Raw genomic sequence first — 26977 nt, forward strand, 5'->3', positions numbered from 1 at the left:
TTTCTATTATCTGTGCCCCTTTCTGTTGATCCTGTGCTGGTCGGAGAGGAGGGAATATTTCTTTAGCGCCGTTCGCATGTTCTTCTGCCTTGGCTCAAGTCCCGGCCAGCTGCCTGCCTGCTTATCTCCTTGCCTTCCCTGGTGGAGTGATCTTCCTCCGCTCCCCACCCAGTAGTAGCTGTGGCCCGGAGAGAAATGCCGCGTACACACGATCAGATTCCATCCAAGGTTTTTCCAACGGAATTCCGCTCAAGCTTGGCTTGCATACACACTGTCACACAAAAGTTCTCTGAACTTTCAACCGTCAAAAAAGCGGTGACATACAACACTACGACGAGCCGAGAAAATTAAGTTCAATGTTTCCGAGCATGCGTCGGAATTTTGCATGTTGGAATTTCTACAGACGATCAAAATTTACGATTAGATTTTTTTGTGTCGGAAAATTTGAGAACCAGCTCTCAAATTTTTGTTGTTTTTTTTTTGCCACGCCAGTGGGTTATGATCAGGGATGCATGCACTGTCCTGTCACCATTTGAGGAGGCCACGAGGATGGTGAGCAGTGACAGTGCATGCATCAGTGGTACTGTTCCTCTTGTCCACCTGTTGGAGCACACGCTGCATGGAATAATGGACAGGGCCCTTGAGGCAGAACAGAGGGAGGAAGAGGAGGACTTGTTTACCTCTCAAGGCCCCCTTTATCCAGACAGTGTTCCTGCGGGCCCGCCGATCACACAGAAAGAGAATGAGGAGGAGGATTGTGTCAGCATGGAGGTGGAGCCTAGCACTCAGCACCAGCAGCAGTCTTCAAGGGATCATTTACAATCCCAGAAACCCATGGACTTGTACGTGGCTGGGAGGAGGTGGCTGCGGATCATGTCGTCCTTAGTGACCCAGAGGACTTCGGACCGAATGCCTCAGCAAACCTATGCTGCATGACCTCCCTGATCCTGCAAAGCCTGTGAAAGGATCCTCCTATTCGTGGCATCAAGGAGAGGGGTCATTATTGGCGGGCAACCCTCCTTGATTCACGTTACAAGATTAAGGTTGCGGACCTTATCCAGCTGTCAAAGAGGGAGCAGAGGATGAAACATATTAGGGAGGCCTTGCAGAAAGGTTTGTGCAATGCGTTTCCAGACCCTGGAGGTTACAAATTCCTGGTCCTGGACAACGTGTTGCTGAGGCTTCGGTCAGTCACAGTAGGAGCAGTGGAGAAGGTGGCCGTCTGACCGATGCGTTCAGACAATTTTTTAGTCTGCAGCCCCAATGTATGATTGGTTCCAGCAACCATCGCCAACGTCTTATTTACATGGTGCAGAAATACCTAGGGGCAAGATCAGACTTGGACACCTTTCCCACCGAAAATCCTCTGGGTAACTGGGTCTTGAGGATGGATCACTGGCCAGAGCTTGCACAGTATACAATTGAGCTACTGGCCTGTCCTGCATCCAGCGTTCTTTCGGAATGCACATAAGTGCTGCTGGAGGCTTTGTAACCGATCACAGGGTGCACCTGTCCACTGGCTCAGTCGATCGGCTGACCTTCATTAAATAAGGGTCATTCAGAGCTGCAGAGCTGGATGTGTGCCTCTGTGTAAATCCAGAAAGTGAACAGGCAGCAGCTTTAGCTGGCCACAGTTAAAATGGATGCAGCCAAACTCAGTGGAGGGAGATTTCTGCAGCATATTTGGCAAGTACAGAATAACAGTATATATAAAATAATACGCAAAGTGCTTGGAGGGAAGCTTCAAAATGGCAAAGATGTTCCTCTTTAACTGACATGTATGGATGAACCCTTACTGCTGGGCACTACAGACTAGAGCTGCACAATTAATCATTAAAAAATCATGATCTCGATTCAACCCCCCTGATGATCTCCAATGCAGAGTTTGCAGATTCTTTCATACAGGGCCGGCGCTAGCGCAAGGCAACATGGGCACTTGTCTTACGGCGCCAGCGCTGGCCCTGGGGGGGGAGCTCCCAAAAAAAAGCTCCCTGCTCGGGGAAAAATTAAAACCCGTCCTACGGCTGCCTCCCGCACTATAGCCCCGGTGGCGCGGCGGCAGCGGCACGGCACTTCACTAGGGCTCCTGTGCCATTCTGTTTTTTTCCGCCTGGTGGTCTATCTCCCGGCCTCTCTACCGCCGTGCTGTAAACACAGCATCATTTCCCATACGGCCAATCACCACAGAGGCACAGCGCCTCCCACCAATGGCGCAAACGAGCCTAGAAAAATAAAAAAAGATTCCCCGCCCACCCGGCTCATTTGTGTTCAATTGGCCGGCGGCGGAGTGGGAGGCGCTGTGCCTCTGTGGTGATTGGCCGTATGGGAAATGATGTTGTGTTTACAGCATGGTGGTGCCAAGTAGAGAGGCCGGGAGACAGCACAGGGCCGTGAAGATCAACTGCCTTGCATAGAAATCTGCACTGCAATTTAGTGAGTCAAGAAAACACAACTCACAAGATGTTTTCCTGCGTGTTGCTGTGCCCTTTGAGAGGGGGGGGGGGGTTGGAGGTCAATGGAAATGGCTCATTCAAATGTGCGGCCAGGGGGGCGGTAAGAGTAGGTAATTGAGTTGTAGTTTTACCGCCCTCTCCCCAACATGCAGTTGCTCAGGGCTGTACAGATGCCATGCTTACTTCAAGAAATTAAACCCCTATCGCATGTGGTGGGCAGTACTGAACGCGACCCTTTACAATTAATGGGGCCACCTTGCAACTGCATGCAAGGCACACGATTGTGGTGCAGCAGTTCATTTTTTTTTTTTTTTTCAGGCTGGGTATACACTGATGTGTTGCACACAGGAATCGCACCACCGCATTCCTGTGCAAATCACATGTTGTTCTGAATGGTGTGATTTGAACCTATCATTTTGCATGGCTCAGATCGCACTGCATCTACTTGAAAAGGGAACAGGCACTTTTTAGTTTTCTACATCTGAAGCATCCAGCAGGGTAAGCAGGGGAGAGAGAGACAGTATCGCAGGGGAGAGAGAGACAGTATCGCAGGGGAGAGAGACAGTATCACAGGGGAGAGAGAGACAGTATCGCAGGGGAGAGAGAGACAATGAGAGACAGTGAGCAGTGCTGAGTAGAGAGCTGCTGAAGCCAACATAAGGCAACCAGTAGGTGATTGCCCTCTGTTCAGCGCTGCTCACTGTGGGCCAGATTCATGAAGCACTTACACCGTTTTTTTGGTAGATGCACGGCGTAAGTGCAGATTTGCGCCGGCAGATCGCTGCGCCTTACCCAGAGAACCAGATTACGCCTCCAAATAGACTTCATCGCCTCGGTGTAACCTTTCCACGCCGGCGCGGCGTTGGCGCAGATTTACGCTGGTCGGATCTGGCGCGGCCATGGTTTTTGTGTTTTAAATATGCAAATGAGGTTTTTGGGCTGATTCATCAACTTAAGCTTGACCGGCGCAGGCTACTCCCGGTGAGCGGAGCTGAAATTTCCGGTGCAAAGTTACACCTCATAAAAGCAGGGGTAACTTTGCACCAAACTTGCAGAGGTCAGCTGGAGAGCAGCTAAAGCAGCAGCGTTACAAACGAACTGAGCAACAACACTTGCTGGACAACACATAGAGGCGGTCCCCATGTTGGGAGAGGCCCTCAATAATTACAGCCCTCTCCTCTGGGCTGAAATTGGTCATCCGCCCACCTGAGGATTCCTCATCAGCCATAACTGCCCCACCACAATGCAAACGACCTAGCTTAGAAAAAAAAAAGCTTCAGTACATTTGCACCTGCAGGGCGGAAGTCTGGGCTGATTCATGGACTGGGCTTTGGTAGTGGGTCGGCGTAGCTCAGGGATCATGCCGGGGCGCAGTTCTGAGCATGTGCAGATTGGGGCATTTACCCCTGGATGTCACTGAGCATGTGCGGTCTAAGATGCGCCCCGGCGTGACCCCTGCGCCACGGTCGGCACTTCATTAGCATAGGGTGACTCCCAGTTGGCCTTACCCCGCCTTACGCCGTCTAAAATCCGCCCCGCTGGGGCATCGTAGACAAAAAAAGTTTCTTGAATCACCTAACTGCCTCTCCGCGCTGGACCGGTGTAGTCTAAAAATGATGCGCCACGCCGGTGCAAATCTGCACCATTGTTCATGAATCTGGCCCTGTCTCTCCATCTGCATGATTAATGTAGGAAGGGACAGAGCTGGGGGGGGGTGTCTGTGTAAATATAAAGGGGTCTAGGGGTGCAAAGTGTTGCTGTGTAATGTAAAAGTGGTCCAGAGGTGCTGTGTAATGTAAAGGGGCCCAGAGGTGCAGGGGGCTGTGTAATGTAAAGGGGTCCAGAGGTGCAGGGTGCTGTGTAATGTAAAGAGGTCCAGAGGTGCAGGGTGCTGTGTAATGTATAGGGGTCCAGAGGTCAGGGCTCAAGTCCTGCGGGAACGCGTGGGAACGGTGGGCCATATTCTTAGATATCTCCGGCGGCGTAACATATGTCCTTTACGTTACTCCGCCGCAAGTTTAACTGGCAAGTGCCTGATTCCCAAACCACTTACCTGTAAACTTGCGGCGGCGTAGCGTAAAGTCCACCCGCGCAAGCACTCCTAATTCAAATGATCCTGGTAGGGGGCGTGGATCATTTAAATTAGGCACGCTCCCGCGCCGATCGTAATGCGCATGCTCCGTCGGGTAAATTACCCGACGTGCATTGCGCTAAATGACGTCTCACGGATTCATTGTGTAGTGTGCAGGTATTCCGTCACTTCCTCGATGCCGCAATGTCTCCTGGGAGTTTTTGTCATTGTTCCCAGGAGACATTGCGGAGGTCTGCCGCGAGTTATCGTGGGATTTAGAAAGAACTTGCTTAAAAAAACATGCTGTTTAGTAATTATGCATATGAGCGTATCATTTTTTTTTTTTGGTGGGGGAGTGGATCTTGGGTGGGAGTTCCCACAATTTTTTACCCAGGACTTGACCCCTGCCAGAGGTGCAGGGTGCTGTGTAATGTAAAAGGGGTCCAGAGGTGCAGGGTGCTGTATAATGCAAAAGGGGTCCAGAGGTGCGGTGCTGTGTAATGTAAAATGAGGTGAGGTTTCTGTGGAGGACAAGACAGAGAATAGACTTGCAATTAGGGGAACCCCAAAGCCAGGCAGCGCAGCAGCACACTGTGGCATTGCGCCGTCGGCAGTAAAGCACCGCTATTTTAGTCTTTGCCTGAGTTGCACCGGCCCTGCTTTCATAACAAGTGGAGAGACTTTATCTGCTTTCTCAGCTGTCAAAAGAAAATATCCGGGGCAGTCTGCCAGGTTTTTAACAGGAAACATTGTAACATATGCCGTACACATTTCGCTCTTGCATACACACAGTCACACAATTTTGTGCATTTTTGGAAAGTGTCAAGGACTTTAATGGAGAAGCTGCAGAAAAGCATGTAGTGCATTTTTGCCTTAATATTGCCGTGATTTGCGTTTTGTAATCTGACCAACAATGAATTGGCCAAAAAAAAGGAGTAAAGATGCAAAAAGCACTGCAGAAACGAATCAAAAGCAAACTGCATAGGTGTGAACCAGGCCAAAGAGAGGATTTAGCAAGGAGACTCCATGTGAAATGAATAGGTGCCTTAAAGATTGAGCAAGCAAAGCGCTGGGATGGCAATTATCAATATTTATCATATGACTAGCCGTCATTAGGTATTATATATGTACATTGCACTTTTGCTTTAATTTTTGTTGAAAAATAAATTAAAAAAGTCCCTCTGGGTTATCAATGTACACTGCATGGGGTCCTCCGGTCCCCAAATTGCTCTCATAAAGGCTCGGTTCACACTGGTACGATGTGGAAACCCTGTGAATCCACTGCGCGTTCCCACATTGCACCGATTTGCATGGCAGTTCACACTGCCATATGCGAACCCCTGGGGAGTGTCATATGATGTTAACGACACCCCCATTTCAACTCGCATATCGCACTGTGAACTGACAGTTTGGACATGAATGGGGTTGCATAGGTGTGAACACCCATACGATCCGATTCTGATGCGGCCCAACAAAAAGGGTCCTGTGCGTGTTTGGTCCGAATGTGATCCGATTTCAGTCATACAGTTTGTATGGCTGAAATCGCATCGCACAGACATCACATGTGATCTGAACAGCAATGCGGCGCGAATCACTGGAATGCAGAGTGTACAGTGGTGGGTAGTACGTGCAGGTTGGTGTCAGGACAGTGTCAGTAGAGTATTTTTTTATTTTACAATTTAATTATTTTTTCAAAAGTTTTTTGGGGATCAGTGGATTTTTTTTATTATTTTTTACAATTTAATTGTTTTATTATATTTTTTACAATTAATTTTTGTACTATTTAACAATGATGTGAGGATGGGATTTTATTTTTTAAATATATTTTTTCACAGTGCTTTTGGGAAAGGGGCAGTGGACGGTGTCAGTGGGGCAGTGGACGGTGTCAGTGGGGCAGTGGACGGTGTCAGTGGGGCAGTGGACTGTGTCAGTGGTCGGGGCAGTGGGGTAGTGGTCGGTGTCAGTGGGGCAGTGGACTGTGTCAGTGGTCGGGGCATTGGGGTAGTGGTCGGTGTCAGTGGGGCAGTGGACAGTGTCAGTGGTCGTGTCAGTGGTCAGTGTCAGTAGGGCAGTGGTCGGTGTCAGTGGTCAGTGTCAGCGGTCTTGGGGCTCTGGACCATGTCGGTATTGGGGGGGGCGGTTGTGGTGTCAGTCGTTTCTTTATCTTACAATTTATCAGCCTTGTTGGGGGCTTTGGTGAGATGTTAGGGGTCTAAACTGAGACCTCTGACATCTCCCCTTTGAGACAGAGAAAGGGACAGAGGACACTGATTCCCCAGTCCTTTTCTCTGCATTGAAGATGAATGGAGAGAAGACAGCGGCTCTTTTCCATTCATAAACTAAGCATAGTAACACACAGGTTGCTCTGCTCAGTTAACACAGGACACAGAGCGATCGGTAACAAACGAAATGAAAGGGGCGGGTAATTGACATACTGACCCCTTTCTCCGCTCTCCATCCTGACAGATCCCCCCCCCCGCAGCCCGCTGGAGAGGAGAGGAAAGCCAGCGGCGGACGAGGGGGGGGGCTGAGGGGGAAGACAACACAGCGGGCAGATGAGGAGGATACAGAGGGGACCAGAGAAGAAGAAGGAGTGTGGTGGAAGAGAACAGGGCGCTGGAGAAGGCAGACACAGACAGTTGGGGATGATCAGTGCGACGGGACAGCTGTGAACACCTGTTATGGATTGTTTAATACTCAAATCAAATGGCTATTTCTATTATGTACCATATACATGTTAAAATCCCCTTTGCTCAAAATGCTGAGTAGACACTCAGAGAAAATTGTAGATAAAAGATCACCAATCCATGAATGACAACACAAGCTACAACTGTTATGCTTATGCAAACAATGACTCATGTTTTACTATAAGCAGTGGTGTCTCCAGCTTTCATATTTAGGGGGGGGCACATGGGGGGACAGGGACAAAAGTAGGGGGGCCAACTATAAAATGCAATTATATATATATATATATATATATATATCCTGGGGCCCTTTACTACGATCCCACTATGGGCCCTTTCACATGTTCTGCAGTGAGCTCCCTTCCTACTATACTGGGGCCCCCCAGGGTGGCAGAAAACAAGAGATATATGTCACCAGCACACCAAGAAAATATAAGGGTCCAAAGCAGTGGGAGAACTATCAGGGTTGCAAAGGTTGTCTTGCCACCGGGCCCTGTTCTGCCACAGTGGGGATCCCCAGCTGTCCTGTCCCTGCGATTTACAGCGCTGGTCTGGCGTCTGTCTCCTTCAGCGGCGGCAGTCTGTTAGGACCTAGTGCTGGTGACATTATGGGTGCATGCAGGGGAAGGCTGGCACTATTGGTTATAGAGAGCCAAGCCCCCAGCTGGTCACCTAGCAGCAGTAATGCTGTATAACCTTCTCTGTTGACATGCTGATCGGCATGTGATCCAGGTGATGCTCCCAGTCAGATCTAATAAACACAGTATTTATTAGCATCAGGAGTACAACAACATAAATATAATCAACCGTATGATCAGCAGCCATGTGGGCTCTATGCCTGTAAAGTGTGGGCTTTGATCAATAAAATCACTGATATTTATGACTAGGATTTGACTAAGAGCATCACCTGGATTGCATCCCGATCAGCATGTCAGAGAAGGGTCCACTGCTGCTAAGCAACCTGCAGGGAGCTCAGCTGTCTACAACCAATAGAGATGGGCTTGGGTGTGTTTGAAATCCCACATGCCCAATCCCGCCAGGAAGCCGACACTCCACAGTGCTAATCAATGTATGGGCTGCCTAAGAGCTAAGACCAGCCATAGACAGTTTAAATCTCAGCTGGTTCAGCAGAAACTGGATGAGATTTGAACCATTAATGAGCAGATTCTCTTATAATTATCACTAGTGGTTGCTGTATAGCCACTGGTGATAATCACTGCTTGTCGGGAGAATATAATTGCTGGGCATGAGGAATATTCCCGTCACCACTGTCTGTTGATGGGGGAATCATGCAAGTTTCTTTCCTGCAATCTGTGGATGCAGGAAAGAAATTTGCACCTTATATTATCTGCCTAACTGAAAGTGAAAGTAAATTGTGAATGTTTTGAAAGAACAGGAGAGGGGGAGGGAGACAGATGGGGGGGAGAGAAGGGATGGAGATAATGTAGTTCAGTGATTACAGTGTACTGCAGTCTGCAGTGCACACACTTAAACACGGCCCAGGCTAGAATATCTGGTTGTGTGAGCGCTCGCATTATGCAGTGTCGGCGAGCACAGGGAGGGGGAGGAATCCCCCGCAGAGCTGACTGGGGACGCTCTCCCTCTCGGGGAGCAAAATACAAAAATTGCAAAAAAAATAAAATATATTTTTTTTGGGGGGGGGGCACATGGTGGGGCACAGCATAATGTTGGGGGGGGGGGGTCAGGGCCCCCTCTTCCCCCCCCCCTCTAGGGACGCCTCTGACTATAAGAAGGGCTATATGTCCAAGCAATAAACAAGAAGATTAATTTAGCTGAACAAAGCGTCACTGTGTTTTCTTCTTCTATGTGTACATATATTCACACTTCCAAAAAGGGCAGGTGCAGATTCTCATGACCCATGTAGTCTGGATAACCCCTCCTATTCCATTATACTAATACCCCATACTCAAAAGCCCCTTCCCCTTAAAACCCCCCAGTAAAGAGATGACACTGGATTTTGGAGTAAAACTTGGCCATAGCAGCCTTTTTATTAAATAAAATAATTAACCAATTAATTATTAAAAATAATTTCCAATAAATTAAAATAATTTCAAACAACAATTTTAACGGCAAACATAACCCAGCCTGTTGGTCTTTGACGGTACCCCCAACATTTTACCTTACCACCACTACACTGCGGGATCTTTACCATACCAAGGCCTCCAGACGTAAAAGCTCGGAGACACCCCCTTTCCCACAGTGCAACCAATACCCGTATTCCAGCAGACACCGTTCCACTGGAATACCCCAGAGGGGCCCATATAACTGCTGGACCCCCCCCACCACTTCCATCATATCTGTTCACTTCACCATCAAAGACCAAAGGACACCGCCGCTGCCACTGCTATAAGGACCCGAATCCATGACCTGAAAGAAAGAAAACAAACGGACAACACAAACACAAGGGAGGGTGGGTGGTAAAACTGCCTTGTTCCTCTAGTCTTCCTTCTTACTGTGCCCCCTGCAGCTCCGCCTCTCCCTTATATACCGCCCCGCCCCTTAAAGCACAAGCTTCCTGAAAGACACCACCCTTCTCTAACTCAGCCCTTAACCCCTTCAGGTCTCCCATCCATCCTGGTCATACCAGCCCTGCGTTATTTTTCCCTTTCTGTCCTTTCACTTCGGGCTTTTCTTGACCCATGTAGTCTAGATAACCCCTCCTATTCCATTAAACTAATACCCCATACTCAAAAGCCCCTTCCCCTTAAAACCCCCCAGTAAAGAGACGACACCTGATTTTGGAGTAAAACTTGGCCATAGCAGCCTTTTTTTTAAATAAAATAATTAACCAATAAATTATTCAAAATAATTTCCAATAAATTAAAATAATTTCAAACAACAATTTTAACGGCAAACATAACCCTGCCTGTTGGTCTTTGACGGTACCCCCAACATTTTACCTTACCACCACTACACCGCGGGACCTTTACCATACCAAGGCCTCCAGCCGTAAAAGCTCAGAGACACCCCCTTTCCCACAGTGCAACCAATACCTGTATTCCAGCAGACACCGTTCCACTGGAATACCCCAGAGGGGCCCATATCACCGCTGGCCCCCCTACCACTTCCGTCATATCTGTTCACTTCACCATCAAAGACCAAAGGACACCGCCACAGCCCGCAAGGATAACCCCTTAACCTTAAGGCCACCCCACACCCGCAGGGCCCTCCGAATCCATTCCTGTAGACCCAACGCCCACAAATCTATCCCCACATCCGACAGGTGTAACCCGTCCCTCCTGTGGTACAAACCCACATCCACCTCCAAATCAGCATGTCTGATAACCAGGCCCCTGTTACGAGCCACAAACCTCCCCACCACCTTGTTTACCTTAATTCTGGCCTTATTCACCCTCTCCACCGACCTCGCCGTAAGCCAAGCTGTCCTGACCACTATGTATGACCATACCACCAGCATCCCGGGATAAGCCAAACGGAGAGACATGAAATCCGCTTTAATGACTAGCATCAATTCCCCTATTGGCCTGACTCCCAGATCATTTCCCCCAACATGAAGGACCAAAACATCTGGCGCCGATCAAGGCGAGCCTAGTGCCTGACCTCCGGCACCACCCTGCTCCACACCATTCCTGGAAAACCCAACCACCTGACACACGCCTCCCTCCTGGAAATGCCTAACTGCCTGCCTTCCGGACGTACGTCTGTTCTCTTGGCACACCAGAAGACATAGGAATGCCCTAAAATCCAGACGAGGCGTATAAGACCTCCATCTGAAACAGAAAATATGCAATCATGTAACAATTATAACAAACACAATTAAATCACAGCGCAAAGAAAAACTTCATGGACACACAACAACCCAAATGACCCCCGTTGCATTACCTAACCCTCACGTCACCCGAGCAACAAATGTGGGCGCACATAGGAACGGAATCGTCTAGATTCCGATCGACCTATCTTCCGCATGGCCGCTTCATCCAACCCGCAACGGGCAGCCTCCGTGGCCGTCCCAATGCAGAAGTGCGAAGCAAAGAGCTTACCATCAAACCCCGCTGCGCCCAGACACCTCCTGAAACTGACAAGAACTGAAATCTGGATAAGCAAGTCTCATCCCTGTGTACCAAAAACGCCCCCGCCCAAAAATTCCGTCACAGCTCCCACCGGGCACACGTCCGACCCAGGCAATGCATAGAGCACTACCCGGACCCCCTTTCCCACTTGATCCATTTTGGACCGGCGCAACCTCAACACCACGCTGTCACCATCCACCCCCACATCCTGAGCCCCCAAACCCCCCGCCACCGTCTTAGAAGGGCTCACCAACTCCCCCACCCTGAAAGCACCAAAAAATGCCATGGAAAAAGCAGCTTTAAACAAACGAACCTCATAGACAGAAGAGCACACCGCCCCCAGCTTCCCACAGATATCCTGAAGGATGGAAAACGATACCGACCTCCGCGAATCCTAATGCGAATGACCTCTCCGATACCCTTTCACCGTCTGTTTTACCCAAAAACTTTTTGTGTAATCCTGCAAACCTTGCAGCTTAAACAAAAAGGCCAAACCCGCAAGCTTCCGATTAATGGAAGAAACTGACCCCCCGTCCTCCATGTGCCTAGAAACGAAATACAGCACCAACCACCCGGCCTCAGCCCCCCCCCAGCTCGGCATCCGCCAGCCGTAAAAAGTCAAACCAGTCCATCCACACTCTCGAGTACGCCGCCCATGTTGCCCCACTCACCGACCGCTGGATCCATCGCGCGGCGAGTCCAATGCAATCTCCCACAGCCACCCCGGGCAAGGAACCCCGGTCTGCGCCGCCGAAGGAGCCAACTCCCTGAACCTGCCCCACTGAAAATGAGACAGGGAATCAGCAAGCGTGTTCTCTACCCCCGGTATGTGCACAGCATACAGAAAAATGTTACACTGCAAACACCTCAGCACCAGCCGGCGCAACAACCGAACCACCGGCAAAGATGAAGCGGATATCCGGTTGATGACCTGCACCACCCCCATGTAATCACAATTGAGTCTGATCTTCAAGTTACAACACGCCTCACCCCACAATTCCATCGCCAGGACCACTGGAAAAAGTTCCAGCAGCACCAAGTTCCGGAGAAAACCCGCCTCCCTCCAAGAGTCCAGCCAGAATTCCGCGCTCCACTGCCCCTGAAAGAAATCCCTGTATCCTGTTGACCTGGCCGCGTCCGTAACCAGGTCCAGATCAAAATTACTGACAGGCCCTTCCATCCACAAAAATCGCCCGTTGAATGTTTCCAAAAACGTGTGCCACATACGCAGATCCTCCTTCAGTTGCCTAGTCAGTCTGAAATGATTCAGGGATTTCAGTCCCGTGGTGGCTGCAGACAGCTGCCGGCAGAACACCCACCCCACCCCATGGGGATGATCCGACAAGCAAAGTTGAGCTTCCCTAGTACAGATTGTAGCTCTCTCAAAGTCACCGTGCTGCGCCCCATGAAACCCCTTATCTCAAGCCTGAGGTTTTCCACTTTTTCCATTGGCAACCGGCACTCCATCGCCCGGGAATCGATCGCGATACCCAGAAAACTGAGCTCCGTAGTAGGGCCTTCCGTTTTGTCCGCCGCCAACGGCACCCCGATGTGCTGCAACGTTGCAAGGAGAATCGCACACACATTGGAAGACGGGGGGCCTACGCACAGAAAATCATCCAAGTAGTGGATGACGGAGTCCACCCTCGCCATGTCCCGGACCACCCATTCCAAAAACGAGCTGAACGTCTCGAACAAGGCGCAGGAAATGGAGCAACCCATGGGTAGACACCGGTCCACATAAAATTCCTCCTGCCAACAGCATCCCAACAGGCGAAAACTGTCTGGGTGTACCGGCAGCAATCGGAAAGCAGCTGCAATGTCTGATTTTGCCATCAGTGCCCCCTGTCCATAACGCCGCACCCAGCTCACAGCTGCCTTGAACGACGTGTACGACACCGTACATGAGTCAGGGTCAATAGCATCGTTCACCGACCCCCTTTGGAAAAGAGAGGTGGTGAATGAGGCGAAATTTGTTTGGCTCTTTTTTAGGCACCACCCCCAGCGGAGACACCACCAAATCCCGCAGCGGTCACTTCCGGAACGGATGGGGGATCCGCCCCAGCGCAACTTCCTTGGCCAATTTTTTCATTACCACCCCCGGGTGTTCCAAAGCGGAATGCAAATTCCGCGCCAAAAGAGGAACCTCCTGCAATGAGAATGGTATCCGAAACCCCTCCGTAAACCCAGAAGCCAACAAACGCGCGGCCGCAATGTCCGGATACCTATTTAGAAAAGCTTGCATCCTTTCCACTCTCACCGGCGTCTCCCCCCTTGTTTGCAAAATCGCCTCTCCGCTTGCCCTTTTTAAAGCACCGGGACAGGGGGTGATTGCCCCCACAACCAGAGCATTTGTGCTTAAAACGACAGGACCCCCCAAACTTGCAGGATCCCTCGTTAAACTGCCAACACCCCCCCATTTTTTTCCCACCGGCTGATGCTCCACTGCTCCCCCATCGGGCCTCTCCCCTGGGACCCACACTGTTGCTGGGTGTCACTGGCCTCTTCTCAGCTCCCCGCCTCGTGGGTGAAGTGCTGGCGCCATCACGGCCGTTGGCTCTGTCCTCCAAATTCCTCCGTCCACGAGGCTGCCGTCCGGCCTCCCCCCCCAGCTGAAGCCTGCGACCACTTAGCCGGTGGGGGTGACGGGTCCGCCATCGGGCTCCGTGGCTGCCGCTGAATCCACCCGGAAGGTCCTGGCGAGTAACGCACCGGTGACCGCCGAGCGCGTGGAGTGGCTTCCTCCCGCGACCCCCCTGCCTGGTCTTCAATAAGGCCCCCCACATTAGCCTCCAGCCAGTCAGTCCCCCGTTCTGCTGCCGCCGCCCTGAGCCTAGCCAGTAGCCTGTCTACCTGCTCCATGCTGACTGTGTGAAGGAGCAGCGACAAAAACTGCCTCCTTCCTCTAGTCTTTCTTTCTTACTGTGCCCCTGCAGCTCCGCCTCTCCCTTATATACTGCCCTGCTCCCTTAAAGCACAAGCTTCCTGAAAGACACCACCCTTCTCTAACTCAGCCCTTAACCCCTTCAGGTCTCCCATCCATCCTGGTCATGCCAGCTCTGCATTATTTTTTCCTTTCTGTCCTTTCACTCCGGGCTTTTCTGCACAGACATTTGTCTGAATCCAAAACACACCGATCCCCCATGCATGGCTTTTCAGGTAAAAGCCGCGTGAGGGAGAGAAGGAGAAGTGGCTGATGAAAAGCCATGCATGGGGAACCGGTGTTCACAGCTGTCCCATCGCACTGATCATCCCCAACTGTCCATGTCTGCCTTCTCCAGTGCCCTGTTCTCTTCCACCACCCCCTTCTTTATATATTGGCTTGCCCCCATGCATGGCTTTTCAGGTGAAAGCTGCGTGAGGGGAAGAAGGAGAAGCGGCTGATGAAAAGCCATGCAGGGGGGATCTGTGCTCACAGCTGTCCCGTTGTACCGATCATCCCCGACTGTCACTGGACATTCACAGGACAATTCGGCTGTGCTCAGAAGTGACAGGGGGCTGTGAGCGCGCTCTGCTTTTACCCAGAACGCGCTCTGCCTCTCTTGTGCACGCTCTGGCCAAGGGGAGTGTAGAGGTGGGCGGGGGTCTGCTGGCGTCAAGACTCTGCCCACCGAGCGCCGAATAACAGACCCGCCCACAGAATCCGGAGTTTTTGGGGGCTCAAAACAGAGAAGGGGGAGACATTTGAAAGGTAAGGATACATGCAGGAGGCATGTATATCCTCATAGTTCATCACTATGGCAGTAGTTTAGAATTGATGAGAGTGGGTTTACATCCACTTCAAGAGTTTCAATTTGTACGCAATCAGGCAGGCCTTTGCACTACATGGTTTTGGTAAATCTGAAGACAAAAATCTGCAGAAAATCTAATAGTGTGTGTAACGGGAGTTACTTTTGGGCACAGATTGAGCCAGAAAATAATGGACATGCAGAATATGTCTTGGACTGCAGCCCACCTGTCTGTCTGTTGGGATGTAAATGAATCCAGACTAACTTCTAAGGATCTTTCATTGTGGCTTGTGCTAATTGACCCTGTATTGTGTGAAGGAGTACTGTGATAAATGTGTATTGAATCCAGACTAACTTCTAAGGATCTTTCATTGTGGCTTGTGCTAATTGACCCTGTATTGTGTGAAGGTCTATTGATGGTAATGTGTATTGTAAGATAGCATACAGCCTTAAGGTCAGGTGTATGAGTCATCAGTTGTAGTTAATTAGCTCATGTAAATTATGTCAGGAGCCGGCGTCAGGATGTCTACTAAAGGATGTGTATTGGGGCTCGTTAGGAACCATTGTGTGATGTTGTGGGTGGAGTTGGGTCATTGTTCACTGCAGTATTCTTTTTGTGTATATAAGAGCCTGCTTTCTCAATAAAGATGGTCTATTCCTGTTGAACCTCAAACAGAGCTGTGTGTCTCGTTATTGGGGTTCCTGTGCCTGACTGTGGAGTGTCGATAGCTGCCTTGTGTGCGGGAATGGAATATCCTAAACGGCTTTAACCCCTGTCCCATTTGGGGTGCCGTTACAATTGTTGGCAAGCAGTGGTATGATTCCCACCGCCAGAAGAACAGCTACAAGAGGACACGGGACAATGGAGACACAGTAGGAACGGCTAAAGCTCTTTACCCTCAAGGATTTACTGGAGAACCGGGGCAGACTGGCCAACACCCGTAAGAATAGGGACATGATTGCAGAATGATTTGAAATGGATGGAGCTGAAAGTCCCCAACATAACGGAAAGGCCCAGTGTAACAGACAGGACACCCGAGGAGGCAAGTTTTGGCTACAGCAAAGAGGTTCTGTAGCAGCAGAAGTCACAGCAGCACCAACTGAAAGGAGAAAGATACATTTTGCTGCTTTTAAAAATTTCATTGAAACTGAAGGGGAGATTGATGGGTACCTTGCCGAATTTGAACAGCAATGTGCCCTACACCGGGTGCCCACAGAGGAATGGGTTACCATTTTGTCTGGGAAATTGTCCTGTCGGGCCAGTGAAGCGTTCAGGGCCATCCCAGACAAGGATATTATGAACTATGGACTGAAAAAATAAGCACTTTTGGCCAGGTATGCCGTCACACCAGAGGCATACCGGAGGCGGTTCCGAGAGACGAGCAAGCAGGCTTGAGACTCATATACCGAGTGGGCATGCCGCCTACACTGCATGGCATCCCACTGGGTTGATGGATGCCAAGCAGAATCCGGGGAAGAGGTGCTGTAGGTGTTCCTGCTAGAGCACTTCTTTGACAAACTGTCCCTGGAAGTCAGAGAGTGGGTCCGGGACCGAAAACCTTTCTCCTTGCCTGAAGCAGCTCGCCTGGCGGACGAATACACAGATGCCCGCAAACTGGATAACTCTGTGGTCAAGACAACAGCTTGGGTGGATTATCGATCAGCGGCACCCCTTCCGGCTATCGCCTACAAACCCCAGTCGTACCATCCTACAGCACCACCTCCAGCAGCCACTTATTCTCAGCAGCCCAGGTTCAACTCCCAGCACTACTCACAACCCATCAAATGTTTCAGGTGTAAACAACTAGGGCACAAAAAGCTAGACTGTCCGTTGAATCCAGCCAGGCAATCACAGTCATGGAGACAGCCAGCAAGGGGGAACCCCCCGCACATCCATGCCTGCGGCCCACTGCGTTGAAGAGGAAGAACATTGGGGCGTCCTGCACCAGGCAGATCCAATACAAGCAGCTAACCAGGACAACAGGCAGCAACACAGGCAGACTGTCTGGGTCAATGGAAAGGTAGCCAATGTGCTACGTGATACTGGCGCCACCATGACCCTACTACAGAAGGACCTCATCCCAGAGAGCCAACACACAGGAGACACTGTAGCCGTAACAGTAGCAGGAGGCACCATCTTCCAGCTACCCATTGCCCGTGTTCACCTGGATTGGGGGGTTGGTTCGGGACACGTGAATGTGGGCGTGATGAGGGATTTGCCAGCGGATGTACTACTGGGGAATGATTTGGCCCCCCTTGTTTCTACTTACACCCCGATGTGCCCCGCTGAAGCCAACCCAGTGACTACCTGTGCCCAGACCCGTGCTGCTGGAACCAACCCGCTTGCTGCTGAGACCCGGGTAAGACTATCTTCCCCGACATGTACCTTAGATCAGGCACAATATCACAGACTAAAATTGGAATGTGACAAGTTGGCCAGTGAGAAATCGGAGATGCAACTTCACTACGTCATGTATTATGAGATGTCCCGTGGCTTGAACATTGAAACGCACAAACAGGCTGAAATTGTCAAAAGGTTAAATGGGATTTGCATCCAGGTTGTGCCTTATCTCTCCCAAGAGCATTAGCAACAAGTTTTGGGAGGCATTGAGAGAGCAAAGCAAGTGAGTGTTCCAGAACTGAATTCCATTATTCACCCTGCAACCTTACAACTTCACCATCAGCTACCGACCCTTTAAGCAAAATGGCAATGCTGATGGGTTGTCCAGGCATTAGAGGAATGGAACTATGGACTGACTTCGGAGTCAACCCGTCTGGGGTCTCCTCCTGTGTTAGTCTTCTGCCAAAAGGGAAACATGTAACGGAGTCACTTTTGGGCACAGATTGAGCCAGAAAATAATGGACATGTAGAATATGTCTTGGACTGCAGCCCTGTCTGTCTGTTGGGATGTAAATGAATCCAGACTAACTTCTAAGGATCTTTCATTGTGGCTTGTGCTAATTGTGTATTGTAAGATAGCAGACAGCCTAAAGGTCAGGTGTATGAGTCATCAGCTGTAGTTAATTAGCTCATGTAAATTATGTCAGGAGCCGGAGTCAGGATGTCTACTAAAGGATGTGTATTGGGGCTCGTTAGGAACCATTGTGTGATGTTGTGGGTGGAGTTGGGTCATTGTTCATTTGGTTACTGCAGTATTCTTTTTGTGTATATAAGAGCATGCTTTCTCAATAAAGATGGTCTATTCCTGTTGAACCTCAAACATAGCTGTGTGTCTCGTTATTGGGTTTCGTGTGCCTGACTGTGGCGTGTCGATAGCTGCCTTGTGTGCGGGAATGGAATATGCTAAACGGCTTAACCCCTGTCCCATTTGGGGTGCCGTTACAGTGTGTATGGGGCTTAATTCTGTAAGGCAGTGACTTTTTCATTGTTGATCAGCTGATGTATACTTGTGGGACTCTAATAAGGAGAGTGACTTCCTTTAGAAGTGATTAACCCTTTAGCATTTCATGAAAACAGAATTTTTTGTTGCAGGGGTTCCCCAAAATCCAACTTGTATCCTAGTGCAGACTCAGCGAGCCAATCCAGGAGGAAATTACATTTTCAGGGGGCGTTCTGTACACAGTCTTAGCTGGATTCACGTAGATGAGCCTAACGTTAGGCAGGCGTATCGTATCTCATATACGCTACGCCGCCGTAAGTTAGAGAGGCAAGTGCTGTATTCACAAAGCACTTGCGTCCGGTAGCGTAAATGTGCCGGCCTAAGCGCGCCTAATTCAAATTGTGAATAGGTGGGCGTGTTTTATGCTAATGAATCGTGACCCGACGTGATTGACATTTTGAACGAACGGCGCATGCGCCGTCCGTGGACATATCTTAGTGCGCATGCTCCAAATTACGCCGCAAAGACTTATTGGTTTCGACGTGAACGTAAATTACGCCCAGCCCCATTCACGGATGACTTACGCAAACGACTTAAAAATGTCAAAATTCGACGCGGTTCCGACGTTCATACTTAACATTGGCTGCGCCATCTTTTTGGTAGAATAACTTTAGGCCTGAAAACGCCTTACGTAAGCGGCGTATCTTTACTGCAAAGGGCAAGCGTACATTCGTGAATAGGCGTATCTCGCTGATTTACGCATTCTAGGCGTAAATCAGAGTATACGCCCCTAGCGGCCGGCCTAAATAGACAGCTAAGATACGACGGCGCCCGCGCTCGTATCCTAGCTAGATTTAAGTGTATCTCAATTTAAGAATACACTTAAATTTACGACGGCGCAGATTCAGAGTTACGACGGCGTATCTACTGATACGCTGGCGTAACTCTCTCTGAATCTGGCTATCTGTGTACAGAACACCTCCAGGTAGACACATAGGCCCGGATTCACAAAGCACTTGCGCCGACGTATCTCGAGATACGTAGCGTAAGTGCAAATATGCGCCGTCGTATCTGTGCGCCGTGCCCACAAAACTAAGATACGCCAGAAAATAGGCTTCATCTGACAGACCTAACTTGCCTACGCCGGCGTAGAGTGGGCGCATTGATTTTCTATTCACATATGCAAATGAGGGAGATACGCCGATCCACGAACGTACGTCCGTCCGACGCAGTGCATGTAAAGTCATACGTCCGGCGTAAAGTTATGCCCCATAAAGGAGGTGTAACTCAGCAGCATCCATGCAAAGGGCTGCACAAGGTAACTCAAGCCGACGTATATTACGTAGTTTACGTAGGACGTGAATATGACTAGGCGTAGGTTACGTTCACGCCGTAGGCAGTGATCCGACGTATCTTATGCAGTTGTTCCGACGTGATTGTGAGCATGCGCACTGAGATGCGCCCACGGGACGGTGCATGCGCAGTTGGCGAAACGTATCTGTCTGGCGCTCGGCCCATTATTTGCATGGGGTCACGCCTCATTAGCATGGCTCACGCCCACTTCCACTTACGCCGACTTACGCCTTGGAAACCCAGCGCAGATTTGGAAGCACTGGCTTTGTGAATTCAGTGCTTACCTCTCTGCGCTGCGTCGGTGTAGCGTAAAGGAGATACGCTACCAGGGCCGTCTTTACCGCAGGGCAAATGGGGAAGCTGCCCAGGGCCCTGTCACTGTTGGGGGTCCAAAGCAATCCCCTTTGAAAAAAAAAAACTTTTTTTTTTTAGGGGTCCGGAAGGCCCCCAGGGCCTCAGATGGCAACTCCCCTTTTTTTATTTATTTTTAAATAGAATTTTTTTTTTTTTTTTAATATATTTTTATTTTTTATTAAAGGTCCCCAGGTCCCCAGGCCCCCGGATGGCAACCCCCCCTTTTTTTTATATAATTTTTTTTTTTCATATTATTTTATTTCTTTTTATTTCTTTTTATATATATATATATATATATATATATATATATATATATATATATATATATATATATATATATATATATATATTTTTTTTTATTAAAGGGCTCAGAGGTCCCCAGGGCCCCATGTGGCAAACACCCTTTTTTATTTAATTTATAAATGTTTATTTTTTTATTTTTGTTTACATATTTTTTTTATTTTTATTTTTATTAAAGGGCCCAGAGGTCCCCAGGGTCCTGGATGGCAACCCCCCCCCTTTTTTTATAAATGTTTCTTTTTTATATATATTTTTTTTATTTTTTATTAAAGGGCCCAGAGGTCCCGGATGGCAACCCCCTTTTTTTGTAATTTATTTTTATAAAAAAAAAAATTATTAAAGGGCCCAGAGGTCCCCAGGGCCCCAGATGGCAACCCCCTTTTTAAAAAAAAAAAATATTTTTTATTTCTTTTTTTCTTTTTATTAAAGGACCCAGAGGTCCCCAGGGCCCCGGATGGCTACACCCCTTTTTTTATATATATTTTTCTTTATTACTTTCTTTATTTCTTTTTTGTAAAGGGCCCCCCGCTTCTAAATTCGCGGCAGCCCCCCCCCCTGCTTCTCAATTTCAGGCGGCAGCACCCCCCCCCAGTTCTCTGCTCCAGGGGGCCCATGCCTGAAGCTGTGTAAGTGGCCCCATAATTCCTGATGGCGGTCCTGCCGCCCATTAAGCCCCTGTGCTGCCCACAAATCAGGCTAAAAATCATCAGCGGCACGCAGCCAGTGACAGTACTGCTTCCCTTCCCAGTGTTTTAAAATGTACAGCACCCCTGGCTTCCCTTTAGACGTGCACTTCTCCCTTCCTGCCACTGGGTGCTGCTTGTATATAAAAGTGAATTAGAATGTGATTTTATAACATCCCCAGTTTGCTCTTCCCGAGGCTGACTTCTTCATGTCCTGCTCCTCAAGGTATGTCACTGTTTGCTAATCTATATTGTAAATAGAAGTTTTCTGTACAGTGTGCCCAAAGTCTTTATAATATTTGATGATTCACTGCAGGTCTGGTCAGTGTTTTAAAAAGTTCCTCTATTTTACACATGGCACCGTCTGTCCATTCTGCTTTAGCACCATGGGACCCCATGCCATGTGTAAAATAGAGGAACTCTTTAAATAATAGACCAGACCTGCAGTCCAGGCTGAGTAAGGCCTCAGAGCACATGGCATTACTGTCTGTATTTAACTGCTTGATGGGCTTATTTTGGGCCTGGCTGGTTCACATGTATGTGTTTTGGCGGCCCACATTTGCACAGGCACAGCAGCCCATTCATTTGAATGGCCCGCCATGCCTGCGTTTCCTGCAAAGAAAATCGCATGCCTCATGTAATAGGCTGCGCACACGGCACACCTATGCCCATCAAGCACTGAAATACAGCACTGTCTGTGCATTCTGCTGTCTGCTGTGACTTATCTGCAGTTCCCGCACTTTCAAACTTGCTGCATTTTAAGACGTTTAGGTCACGCTTTTAAAAACACAGTGCGTTTGTGTGTGGAAGAACTGCAGGTAAGTAGCATGGTGCAAAAGCAGAATGGATTTCAAGGCAACTGTATTTTTAAAATGCTGAATGCACCTTTTTTCTGCAGGAAACGAAGGCATGGCAGCCCATTCAAATCAATGGCTGCTGTACCTGCACAAATGAGGACCGCCAAAACATACATGTGAACCAGCCATGTCCAAAATAAGCTGGAGGGGGGCCCAAAAAAAATGTTTGCCCAGGGCCCAAACCATATTAAAGACGGCCCTGTACGCTACGGCGGCATAAATATGCGCCAGTGTCAGTGAATCCGGGCCATTGCATTTTACGGAAAATGACAGCGCTGCAGATTGAAAAGGAAAGATGATTTTTACTAATACTACAATATGGCTTGTGTCACAATTGTATATAATATATTATATATATTTTTTTGCAATATATTTTTTTCTCCCTACAATAGTGGAGTTACCCTTTTACAGTAATAATGAAGCCATAGCTGTTCCCAACCAAGAAGGAAGCAACTGCTGGAATTGCAAAGGGTAAAGTAAGGTCTACCAGGAGTAACAATATTACAGCCTCCACCAAGCTTAGAAAAAATAGACAAGAGAAAAAATACTTTAACCCTTTCGTGACCTGTATTTTTTTTTATTTTTTTTTACGTCCAGGCCAAGTTTTGTTGTGCCGATATGTGTTAACGTGACAATAACAGTATGACTAATTTTCTGATTGACAACAAGTCTTAGCACTAAAAACACACAACGCTGCACATTCCTAGTTCTGTGCTGCAAGGTTAAGTGTTGTCACCGCAAGGGGCATTTTACATTTGGATATATAGGCCCAGATTCTCGTAGAATTGCGCAAAACTCGGCGGGCGTAACGTATCTCATTTACGTTACGCCGCCGCAAGTTTTACAGGCAAGTGCTTTATTCACAAAGAACTTGCCTGTAAGCGGCGTAGCGTAAATCACCCGGCGCAAGCCCGCCTAATTCAAATTAGCCGGGTAGGGGGCGTGGAGCATTTAAATTAAGCGCGTTCCCACGCCGAACGTACTGCACATACGCAAAGACGTCATTGGTTTCTACGTAAATGGCTTCCAGCCCCATTCACGGACGACTTACGCAAACAACGTACATTTTTAAATTTCGACGCAGGAACTACGGCCATACTTAACATTGGTTGCCCCTCATATAGCAGGGGCAACTTTACGCCGCGCAAACCTAACGTCGTAACTTCACTGCGTCGACCGCGCGTACGTTCAGGAATTTGCATATCTAGCTAATTTGCATACTTGACGGGGGAAAACGACGGAGGCGATACCTAGCGGCAAAAAAAAAAAAATGCATTTACAGTAATATCCGACAGCGTAAGAGCCTTACGCCTCTCGGATCTAATGGATATCTATGCGTAACTGATCCTAAGAATCAGTCACATAGATACGACGGCCCAGATTAGGACTTACGACGGCATACATGGCGTTGCGCCGTCGTAAGGCCTTTGAGAATCTGGGCCATAAAGTATTGCAGTCACAAATTAATGATCAACCTTTAAAGTGTGTGTGTGTATATATATATATATATATATATATATATATATATAAATAAAATAGCACTGTATAACATGAGGTATACAAAAGTATAAAAGAAACAAAGCAGTAAAAAGCACAATGATGATGTTCCCAGAGCCCAAACCCACTAAATGCAATCAGCTAAACTTAGATCAGTGAAGGATAACATTGTTTGCTATGGGTTACTGTGCGTTCCATATAACTTGTTACTTTATTAAATGAGCATTCATTGGCGTGACGCTTTAAATCTTACCGCTGTGACCCTCAGTGGTGTCCAGTAGGCAACACAGGCAAAGAGGAAATAATAATGCACATGCCCCATAGTGGATCGTTGCTTGTTGTAGGCTCAGCAAAAAGGATGCAGCTTAGTCTATAGAGAGCTTTGCTGCCTCTGCATCTGCTGCTGTTTCCAAATGTGCACTAAGCTGGTGCTGCCAGTCCTCACAGTAACCTACCAGGGTCATAAGAGATAATACAAGAAACAGAAAAGCATGTATTGCCGCAGTGACTCTCTGCTTAAACTATTCCTCCTCCCAGCCCTAAAGCAGACAGTAAATCACATGACTCTACTGCAGTGGTGGCTGGTGCTCCATTTTTTTAGGGGGGCGCAAACAAAACCCCAACTATCCCCCCCCCCCCAACATCACTCGCCCGTGATGGGGCCTACAGACAGACAGATAGACAAATAGACGGATATACAGATAGATAGACATACACAGGGCTTTTTTTCAGGGGGAACTTGGGGGAACTCAGTTCCACCACCTCTGGCTCAGACCCTTTGGTGCCTGCTCACCACAGTGACTTGTAAACACAGAAGTCTGGTTTCTGTTTTTACAAGTGACAGCTCTGCATTCTGTGTGTAACCCCCTGAACTCTGCACTCTGTATGTAATGCAATCCTGGTTTTAATGCCCCTTTAAGACCCTTCTACTGTTTTTGAAATCTGAATGGGGTCGTGGTTGAGTTCCTGCACCTATTTTCTGAGAAAAAAAGCTCTGGACATACATATGTAGCGGGGGCAATTTTTGCTATTAAGAATGCTCAGATCTGAAGTGGTAGAATTGATAGTCTTATAATGTAAATAAGCGTCTGATGCCATCTACTGGCGAAGAAATGGAACGGCGTGTTCAAGGTTTGTTTTTTTCAGAACATCCAGAAGGGATATGAATAATTACCCAGGAACACTCAGGGCTGCAAGGCATGCTGGGAAGATATAAAAGACCTTGTGTGGCCATTTTTCGCTCTCTCGGCCTCGGGACCCACATCCTGGAGGAACCCTTTCACAGTGTGTTTGGTGGAGGTCTGGCCTACCTCGTGCGGAAGCAAGCCATCGGTATCCAGGCAAGTGTTGGAGGGTTCCCGATCGTCTCTGAAAGTGGGAACTGGACAACCAGACGAGTGCAGAGACCAGGTGGAGGCCGTGTGTGGTGAGAGCATCCAGTCATCTGGGCCTCGTGTGGTGAGAGGGCTCGGGCCCAAAGCTTTGTACTGTTTACACACACACACACTTAGACTGCCGGGGAGTGCTGCTGGGACCGTTAGTTCCACGCTGCCAGTGTGTTTCCCTAAGCCACATGTGCCAGGACCTGAAAGCCTTAATCAACTGCTTGATGGCCGGCCATTGAATATTGTGTATTAACCAGGAAAGAGTGCGCAGTCACCCTCCACGTTTAATCCGCAGTCCCTGTTTGCATCAAACTACTATTAAAATACCTGTGGATTACAAATTGAGTTCACATTGCTAGCGAAGAAAGAAGATCAAGGACTAATACTACTACATTTTATTGGCAAGGCCTTGCAGCGCTGTTACTGTTAGACAGATACTGTCATAGGGAAGTTACTGAGTGATTACCCGTTACGGTTGTGTTTTATTCTGTTGGGTGTTGCGTGGCCATACTGTGTGGTTGTGTACTGGAAGTGGGAAGGCGCGCAGCTTGAAGTAAGGCCTGCGCGCTAGTCCCACTTGGAGACACCAAAATACCTGCGGCCGTAGGGGGGGTGTAAAGAAATTGTTGCGCACAGCCTTTCGCAATACTGAATGTGCACCACTTATGTTCCGATTGTGTATTACAACAACTGTTTTAGTAAAGTCAATGATTATTTAAGTTTAACTTGTGTCTAAACGGTTCCTTTGTCGCTCATAAACTATTGTGTCAGTTTGCACCACAGCTGTGACCAGGGGAGTGAGACCCAGAATACTGGGGGGGTAATAAAGCAGAGTGCAGGCCCAAAACAATTAGCCGCTCCTTCGGGGGTAAGCGCTACACGTGGGGGCTCGTCCGGGATCCTGTACCTCTGCAAATAAAACCCATCCCTGGTATCAGCATGGATCCTATTACAGTGGCTCGGTGGTGTGGAACTGAAGGCGCCCGTTCCGAAGCGAGCGTAGCCATCGCCCTCCCGGGAGAAACCTGGGATAGTGAGCAGATCAAAAAGGTTGTGAAGGCACTGTCCCCAAATAGAAAGGCCTGGGTGATCGCCATCAGACCAGACTGTGAAACCTCCCACACCTATGCCCTATTGGAGTGGAGGACGGAAGTTCCGGAGAACTTCAGGGGTCCGAGTGTACAGCTAGCTGGAGGAACCAAGTTATACCTGACACATCCAGAAGGGTCTGGTCAGAGCACTGCCAACTCTAGCCTTGTAAAGCCAACGGCGCTGGGATTTGATCAGAAAACAACCCCAGCCCATACCAGTTCAAGACCCCCTCAAGGGAAGGTAAAACCTGTATATGGAAAGTACAGGGGAGGTTCTCAGTCAGAGCAGCAGCTATCTGACCTGAAACGGCAGTGCCGCACCATACAGGAAAGGTTCAAGGAGGCCTCTGGTGTGATCGCAGGACACATTGAAGAGCTAAGTGTCTCGTGCAAAGATTCAAATAACAGTAAGCTAAGCTCGAGGTCTGCCTCAGTTCCCTCGAGACGTACCAAAAATCGCCTACCTGAAGTGACGATCCGGAAGGATTTTAAAATCGAAGGACGGATAGGGGAAAAAGACCAAGGGGGAAGCCTGTCCTATACAAATCTCTTACATCAGGTGGAGCTGGGACTTCAGAAGGGCTATCATGAATCTGAGATCACAGAGGCCGTAGTCAACGCCATTAGCCCGGATCTGAGCATCAGAAGGATGTTGGAGATGAAGAATGGGTTAACTCTGACACAGCTCAGGAGGATATTAAAAAGTTACTATAAGGAGGAAGATGCTGCGGAATTGTATCATCAACTAATAAATATGGCACAAGACACCCAGGAGACCCCGCAGAATTTCCTGTTCAGGGCCATCGCTCTGAAGGATCGCTTGTTGTCCGCCTCCCGAGAAGAAGACTCGGATGGACATCTTGGGCCAGAAGTCATCCAGAAGAAGTTCTTGAGGTCTGTGGCTACAGGACTGAGGAGTGACTATGTTAAATTCCAGTTGCGACAGTACCTGGATGATCCTTCCACCTCAGATGAGGTGCTCATTGAAGAGACCAATGAGGCGGCCCGGATGGAAACAGAGGGAGAGAAGAAGCAAGGGAAAGCTCAGTCCAGTATCACCGCAAGGATCAGATGGCATAACGCTGATGTCTCACAGAGCTCCCCGGAGACTAGTGTTTTGACAGCAAC

General features: G+C 48.8%; 1 protein-coding gene across 1 annotated transcript in view; it reads right to left on the reverse strand.

Moving 5' to 3' along the window:
• The window catches only part of LOC120932616 (ganglioside GM2 activator-like), an 86162-nt gene extending 62247 nt beyond the window's left edge, over positions 1 to 23915 (reverse strand). Inside the window, exon 1 of the mRNA XM_040345130.1 lies at positions 23627 to 23915. Within this exon, the coding sequence (XP_040201064.1) occupies positions 23627 to 23695 (69 nt within the window). The 5' untranslated portion in view covers positions 23696 to 23915. The remainder of the gene's footprint in view (positions 1 to 23626) is intronic.
• Between the last annotated feature and the right edge of the window lie 3062 nt (positions 23916 to 26977).

This window comes from Rana temporaria, chromosome 3 (genome assembly GCF_905171775.1).
Source record: "Rana temporaria chromosome 3, aRanTem1.1, whole genome shotgun sequence".
Lineage (NCBI taxonomy): Eukaryota > Metazoa > Chordata > Amphibia > Anura > Ranidae > Rana > Rana temporaria.